General features: G+C 46.6%; 1 protein-coding gene across 1 annotated transcript; it reads right to left on the reverse strand.

The window, feature by feature from the left end:
- Positions 1–1,537: 1,537 nt before the first annotated feature.
- On the reverse strand, positions 1,538–7,195 carry PSMB5 (proteasome 20S subunit beta 5). The gene is made up of 3 exons (XM_007100455.2): positions 6,648–7,195; positions 5,607–5,913; positions 1,538–2,046 (listed from the first exon to the last, which is right to left on the reverse strand). The coding sequence occupies exons 1-3, from the start codon at positions 6,843–6,845 to the stop codon at positions 1,760–1,762; spliced, it is 792 nt and encodes a 263-aa protein (XP_007100517.1). The 5' UTR covers positions 6,846–7,195; the 3' UTR covers positions 1,538–1,759.
- Between the last annotated feature and the right edge of the window lie 1,249 nt (positions 7,196–8,444).

The following is an 8,444-nucleotide window of genomic DNA, read 5'->3' on the forward strand; positions in this document are numbered from 1 at the left end:
GCCCTGGTCTGGGAAGATCCTACATGCTGCAGAGCAACTAGGCCCGTGCGCCACAACTACTGAGCCTGTGCTCTAGAGCCCGCGAGCCACAACTACTGAGCCTGTGCACCACAATTACTGAGCCTGCGCATCTGGAGCCTGTGCCCCGCAACAAGAGAGACCACGACAGTGAAAGACCCGCGCACCGCGATGAAGAGTGGCCCCCGCTCGCCGCAACTAGAGAAAGCCCTCGCACAGAAACGAAGACCCAACACAGCCAAAAATAAATAAATAAAATTAAGAGTTCTAATTCTGTAAAAGGTCTGCAAACCACTGTCCTAAGTGAGAGGAAGATGACTGTGTCTCTGTCTCTCACAGTTAAGCATCTGCCGACGGCTGCGCAGAAGGGAGCTGTAGCGTGGCTCCTGCCTGCTTTGACTGTAGAGCAGGTCTAGGTCCATGCTGGCAGCTCCTCGGCTCCAGGGGCTCAGGAGGCACCTTTCAGCAAAATGAATCTCCTTAGGCACGAGAGTCATTTGTTTTCCAAACTCCCTTCTCTGGTGTCACTAATTCCCAATTTCCCTGCATTTGACAAATGCAATTAACAAGCCTCCATCAGTTCCTGGCCGACAGCCCTCATCAGTCAATACGGAGACTGCAGGAGGCTGAAGGGGGAGGGAAGGTGCAGAAGGGAAGGTTGCTGCAGTATGGGGGAGAAGAGGCTTTACCCCTCTATTTCTGTGGATAACACTTCCCAGCCCCTTGGCCTTAAAAGACGACACTGCATTGTCACCCTCACCAACCACTTTCTTCCTTCTTGCCAACTAATACAAAGCAGTGTTTATGCCCTCCTCTCCCATTTCTTAAAAGTTTCTCCCATCAACCTCCTCTATCTCCCCTACGTCCTATGTCTTCTCTTTAACAGAAGGCCTTGCCATCTGCTGCCACCATCGCTTGGGAAGCCCCTCAGCGCTGGGTGTGATAAATCAGCCATCTCTGCTCTCAGCAGGGCCTCTTCCCCACCCACACGTTCCAGTGAAAATTTTGTGCAGCTTCCTGCCCAGGAGACTATAAGTCCACCATCATCTCCCTCTGTCTCCCACACTGGAGGGCCAGGACAGGGATCACCAGGCTGGTGGTCACTACTGCTTTCACACACACCTCTTTGTCCTCTCTTTTCCGAGGGTCAAAGCCTTCCCTTCCCAACCTGCTTACCCTCTTCACCTTTCTGCTCTGCACGTAGCATCAGCCTCCCCTCCCCCACCACAGGAGGAGAGCTTTTTTCCTCGCAGCTCAGCCTGGTACAGCCCTGTGCATCTTTCCACCTCATCAACTTTTCATCTCTTTGCAAACAGAATCAGGAAGTCTCTCCCTCCTCCCTCCCTCTCCTTCTCCTTTGTTATTGGCTTCATGAGTGGGGACGTTAATGTATTCACTAGACAATGTCTTCACACCACTGTTTCCTGTAATTACAGTCACTTCCCTCCCACTGTCCCGGCTTATTTGACTGTAAAGTGCTTGGAGGAGGGACAGTGTGGAGAAAAGACACAACACAGGCTGAGATAGAGTAGTGTAATGTTAACATCCAAGAAAGTAAAACAAATAATTACCTCTGCAGTAGCTCGTTAACAACGGGTAACACATGGAGGTCAACGCACCAGAGATTAAAAAAAAATGATCGATACAATCAGGGACCCCCTCCACTAGAAGATGGGGAGCTGTACCCATATTACCAACAACAGTCACCCCAAGCAAGGCAAGCAGCCACATCTGCCCTCCTTCAGGGGGTAGATCCACTATACTTGTCATGTAGATCAGCTACATTGTCACTGGAGACTCGGATCCAGCCATCCTCCCGGACATGGTAGAGGTTGACGGAACCTCCTGAGTAGGCATCTCTGTAGGTGGCTTGGTAGATGGCTCGACGGGCCAGATCATAGGCCTCTTCCACCTCCAGGTCATAGGAGTAACCCCTATCCATGACCCCATAAGCATACACAGAGCCAGAACCTACAGAGAAGGTGGCCCCCGAGATCCGGTTTCCTTCACTGTCCACGTAGTAGAGGCCTGGAAAGAGAGATGAGGTTAGTAAGAAAAAAATGATCACCCCTTTTGACATCTGATTCATCCTCCAAGGCAACAGTTCTCCATTCCTGTTGAAACCCAGGGGAGACCAACAGAAATACAAGAAAATAGCACTTCTATAAAATTACTTAAAAAAAAAAGGTGAAGAAATCAAATTAAATTTTAAGACTTCAGGATTCTACACATACCATCCCATCTTACCTCACATTACAGTAACTGCCTTGTCTGTCTTCTCTGTACAACCAAAAAGCAAGTATAATTCAAATGACTTAGGTTTCAAGCACAGAACTTCAGGCACTGTGAGAGGTAATATTTAAGACAATCCTGGGATTCCCCTGGTGGTCCAGTGGTTAAGACTCTGCACTTCCAATGCAGGGGGTGCAGGTTCGATCCTGGTTGGCGAACTAGGATCCCACAGGCTGTGCAGCCAAAAAATGAAGGAAAAAAAACCCAAAAAGACAATCCTAACCCTCAGAGTTTAGACTATCTGGAGTGCAAGGCACACATCACACAGTAAGAGAATAAAGCCTATAATTTAAAATCATATTGTAAAGACCTGCACTGTCCAGTATGGTAGCCACTAGCCACATGTGACTACTGAGCATTTGAAATGAAGCTAGTACCACATGCTAGCTAGTACCACATCATAATAATATTTTGGATCTACTGGGTTAAATAAAATATATTATTAAAATTAATTTTCCTTTTTATTTTTAAAAATGTGGCTACTATAACATTTAAAATTACATGTATGGCTCACCCTATATTTCTATTGGACAGTGCTGGTACAGTGGTAGGCCAGGTCAACCGCCTATTTTTTTTATTTTAATTTTTTAAATTAATTTCTTTTTTTTTGGCTGCACTGAGCACCTTGTGGGATCTTAGTTCCCCAAACCTGGGCCCTAGGCAGTGAAAGCGGACAGTCCTAACCACCTGACTGCCAGGGAATTCCCCCAACCACCGATTTTTATAAAGTTTTATTGGAACATAGCCACAGCCATTTGTGTATATATTGTCTATGACTGCTTTTTTGCTAAAACAATGGAGCTATGTAGTTGAGACAAAGATCATATAGCCTGCAAGCCTAGAATATTTACTTGTATTTGGCCCTTTATGAAAAAGTTAGCCAACCTCTGGTATAGACAAAAGTTTAGACAAAGATGTAGTAAAATTTTTATCATTTCCATCTGCCCGCTGGGCCTCTCCAGCTGGATGCCTTTGTCACCAAATTCATATTTAAATTTCCTGTCCTCAAATACTTTCAGTGGTTCTCCATTACCTACCAAACTCATCTGTCTTCTGCCCCACCAATCCACTTCCTTCTGTATTTTCAAATTCTGTCAATGCATCACTAATCTTTTTCCTATTTCAGTGGTTCTCAACACTCACTATGTATCAGAATCATCTAAGGAAGTTTTTTTTGTTTTTTTTTTGTTTTGCCACAGCAAGCGGCTTACAGGATTTGTTTCTGGATCAGGGATCAAACCCAGGCCCCGGCTGTGAAAGTGCTGAGTCCTAGCCACTGGACCACCAGGGAATTCCCAGGAAGTTTTTACAAAAGATGCCTAGGACTTACTCCAGGTATTCTTTTTCAACTGGTCTGGGTGGGGGACAAGCACGGGTCTAGATTCTTAAGTTCTTCAGGTGATTATGATACAAGCCAGGTTGAAAAGCACTGCCCTTATCGGTTTTCAGGTTCCGAAGGTTCTAACATGAAGCCCCTCCTCAAGTCCCATTGCCACTACCTTGCCTAGTAAGCCCACCATCTGGTTCCAATTGCTTCACAATTAAACTAGACTTTAGTTCCAATTAAATTAGATGTTCAGTTACTTTCCCCAAAATCTCATGCTTCTTCCCTGTCTTCTTTTGTTCATTCTGTTTCCTTTCTCTCATTTTCACATCCAGGAAAATGAGTCCTCCTCAATTCCTCCCATCAGAAGCAATCCCCCCACCCCCCAAATTCCTTCAGCATTTTATTGGTTCTCTTTAAAGTGGCATTCATCTCATTCAGCCTTGCATTAAGTAATCTGTGACCCTTTCTCAGTCAGCTTGAGGCCAGGGGCTGACTCATCCTGAATGGGACAGCTTGTCAGGAGGGCTTCTTGAGATGGTACAATTTAGGTTATACTATGACTTCCTGGGTTTTCCTTGCTAGCCAGTTTCTGTACTTTCTTGCACTGTTTTCTACCACCTGGGACAAATCCAATAGCTAAGCGTTCAAAACAACATTTCTGAAATGCTACCCTAGACCACACAATATGTATGGAACTGTTCTTTCACACTTTTCAAAGAGAAAAGTGTTTCCATTTCCAAAGTAACAAACTGAGCTCCTCTATCACATGCACTTTTAAATCTCTCCTCATTTATCCTCTATTGAGTAATGAACTAATATTCTCCAAAGCAAATGAAAAAGTGGTGGGTACCCTACAGTTGTTCAAAAGAGGAAAACTAGGCATTTAGAAAGCAGGTAAATGAGGGAATTCCCTGGTGGTCCAGTGGTTAGGACTCAGTGCTTTCACTGGTCAGGAATCCCTGACAGTTCAATTCCTAGTCAGGGATCCTGCAAGCCGTGCAGTCAAAAAAAAAAAAAAAAAAGGCGGGAGCGGGGGGAGGTAAATGAATGAAGCAAAACCAATAGGAGGAAAGAGTAACTATTTTCAGGCACCAAAGGGGAAAATTAAACAGAAAGTGACTAGCTGTATCCCAGCTTGACTAAAGGGACATTCAAAATTGGCTGAAAAAGAACTGATATCAGATACAAGACTGAATTTCCTGGCAAGGTTTTTATATACCAGAAAGAAAAATAGGCTAAGGAATTTCTTTTCAGAGATGACAACAGGACCTAGGTGATTATATCAAGCAAAGAAAGGAGATGAGCCCCAAAGGGCCCCCCTTCTAGGCCAAGACTCTCTTCAGGAAAAAAGGGAAGAGAAATGACTAACTTCTGAGTAGGTACTTAGTTTCACTGTCCAATATGGTAGACACCAGCAACATGTGGCTGTTAAGCACCTGAAATGGGGCTAATGGCACATGCCGAAATGATAATATTTTAGTTATTTTGGATTAAGAGAACTGTTAAAATTAATTTCACCCTTTTCACTTTTAAAATACATGTGCGGCTCACATTGTATTTCTATCAGATGGCACTGACTAGAGTTTTTATGTCTATTAGCCGATTTAATTCTTAAATACAACTCTTTGCAGGTCTTATCATTTTACAGGAGATGCCAGAAGGAAACACATTATGTGTCAGACACTACATGCTTGACATGTATTACCTCATGGAACCTATGTAACAGATGATGAAACAGTCTGAGAAAATAAGCAAACTGCCCAAGGTCACATGGGTGGTCAGTGACACAGCTGATCTACTTTCCTGCCCCTTCCTACACTACAGCCCTTCCTTGAACAAACAGACAAAAGGACTGAGAACTAACCAACACATCCCCAGCATTGACATAAGCTCTTTCATTCACCTGTTCATCCAAACCCTCCTCTCTGTAGTGCCAGCCCAAGAATCACATGGTTGCAGCTTAACTCACCAGGGCCTCTCTTATCCCAGCCACAGATCATGGTGCCCATGGACAGCCCCATGCCTTTATACTGATACACCATGTTGGCAAGCAGCTTGGAGGCAGCTGCTACCGAGATGCGCTCCTTGTTTCGAAGCTCATAGATTCGACACTGCCGAGCCAAAAGCCGCTCCCAAAAGCTGCAATCCGCTGCACCCCCAGCCATGGTACCCAGCAGGTAGGGGTTGATCTCTATCACCTTCTTTACTGTCTGGGAGGCAATGTAGGCACCTGCTGTGGCCCGGGAGTCTGCTGCAACAATGACTCCATGGCGAAACTGTTAAGATCAGAGGAAACACAAAACAGGCCACATGAGACGACAAAAACATCATCTTTGACATTTCTTTATGCATCAGTGCAAACCCAGAACATCTCTGTCTCTGCCGTTTTATACTTCACAACATCCTTTTCCTCATATTAATACCACTAGAGCTTCACATCAATCCCTTGACATGGAATTACCTTCAGTATTACCTTCACTTGATGGCTGAGGAATGAGATCGAATGACTTACCCTAGATCATACAGCCAGTTATTGCAAAGCTGGGCCAAGAATCCCAATTGTCTGGCTCCTAGTATAGTGCTTCCTCCCACCAACCTTCCTCCTCAAGCCATAGCGTTTCGGTAACTCTGGCCTATCGGGGCTACTCAGTTTCTAAAAGCTTGGGTGGTTACAACAGCCTTCCCTCTGCCAGTGTTCAGTGCTGCTGCGGCCTTTCCTGGACAGGAGCACCCTGGGGTCGCCTAGGTATCAACCCAAGCAGCCTCGGGCTCCTTCTCCCACTTACCACACGCCCCGCCCTTCCAGCCCCATCGCCCCCCCACTCCCGCCAGAGCTGGAACCGAGGCCTCTCGGGGCAGTGAGACAGCGAAACCGCCGGGACTGGGGTGAGAGGCCCGAACCTCCGTCTGGGTTTCGTGGCCGCGGCCACCGCGGGTTCCGGACCAGCTAGGAGGTCGGGAAGGGCGCGGGCGCGCGGAACTCGGCCCGGCGCGACGGCTGCGTCCGCACCTTGAAGGCCAGGGTGGTGGTTCCATGAAGCATTTCGATTCTCGGCTCCTCTGGGACACCCCAGCTGGGCGCGATCAGGCTCAACCCATCGCTGGGACTCCCTGGACCCAGGTCCAGCAGATCCGCACGACCTCCGAGCCCGAAAAACCCGCGCCGGTTCACGGGTAGCGCCCTCTCCAACACGCTGGCCAGCGCCATGTCTACTAAGGGCAAATGGAACTGCCTACCAGAACGCCTAGCAAAGAACGGCCGGGCAACGCCTCGTCGTCACAGCTTCACTCCCTATTAAATCTATCACAGGGAGCAACCATTTTAACTCCTGGCAACCACGCCTCCGAACACAAGAGCCAGACGCGAGTGATTATTTTCACCGAGGAGGAAAAAAATAAATGGCTTCACTCCCCTTAAATTACAAAGGGATGTGGCTGCCATCTTGACTTTGGTCACGTAAACAACACGGGCTTAGATTAACCTCAGATTCATAGGAAGCAATCGCAAACGTCCAGGTTGAGGGAAGGAAGTGGGGCCGGCCATCTTTCAGAAGGGCGTGACTGGATGAAAACCTGTTCTAAACCGGTAGCGGTAAATCAGCCCCGCCCCGCCCGGTGTCCAAGCAACACTTACATCACTACTGCTTCAGCAGTCTGTTAACGCGACTGAAGTTGCCATTTTGTGTAAGGGCACTCTCTAATACTGGGTAAAATAATGATCTACGCTGAGGCCATTTTCCTATGAAGTTAGTAAAACCACAGTAGTTTGTGCTAAAAAGCGCAACAAAATAAGAGCGCTATACCGCTTGTTGTTTAATAACATCAATCGCCACGCTAGCCATGTTCTCTAACAGTAACCAATTTTTAAGATTCAGTATTGTCTTTACTCCCACCGTCTGGTGGAAATTCTGAGTAATGAATTGACCAAATGGCAGATAGAAGAATAAAGAAGGAAAAGCAAAGGGCCCAGTTAATCCACAGACTGGGTTCGCAATTCAGCTCCTGAATAACTGAGTCAATAGTAATTTACCATTTCAGAGCCCGGAGGAGAGTTGAGGCTCCATAAAGACGTACATAGAGGTTTTCTGACTTAAGTTATCTAAGACAAGCTCTTATTCAGGAATGTGCTGTATTTCATTGTCTCTCCCTCTCTTCACCCACCTTCATTTTTCAACCCTTTTGGGAACCATAACAAGCAAGAAGTGGGCAAGTGTATGAAATGTTGCCTCCTGCTTTATGGTTCTATGAAGTCATCAGCATCTGCCCTTCCTTGTTGGATTCCAGCAGCAACATCCATCAATATCTAAATTCCTGGGCTTCCCTGGTGGCGCAGTGGTTGAGAATCCGCCTGCCAATGCAGGGGACATGGGTTCGATCCCTGGTCCGGGAAGATCCCACATGCCGTGGAGCAACTGAGTACATGCGCCACAACTACTGAGGCTGTGCTCTAGAGCCCGTGAGCCACAACTACTGAGCCCGTGTGCCACAACTACTGAAGCACGCGCCTAGAGCCTGTGCTCTGCAACAAGAGAAGCCACCGCAATGAGAAGCCTGCGCAGCACAACAAAGAGTAGCCCCCGCTCACTGCAACTAGAGAAAGCCTGTGTGCAGCAACGAACACCCAACACAGCCAAAAATAAATAAATTTATTTAAAAAAAAATAATATATATATATATATATATATCTCTCTCAATTTCTCTTTCCTCTGATGCCCAACTCATCCCCTCCTCCTCCCAACAGACTCTGAGAGTGTTGTATTTTTTTTTTTTTTTTTTTGCGGTACGCGGGCCTCTCACTGCTGTGGCC

Source organism: Physeter macrocephalus, unplaced genomic scaffold (assembly GCF_002837175.3).
Source record: "Physeter macrocephalus isolate SW-GA unplaced genomic scaffold, ASM283717v5 random_82, whole genome shotgun sequence".
NCBI classification, from domain to species: domain Eukaryota; kingdom Metazoa; phylum Chordata; class Mammalia; order Artiodactyla; family Physeteridae; genus Physeter; species Physeter macrocephalus.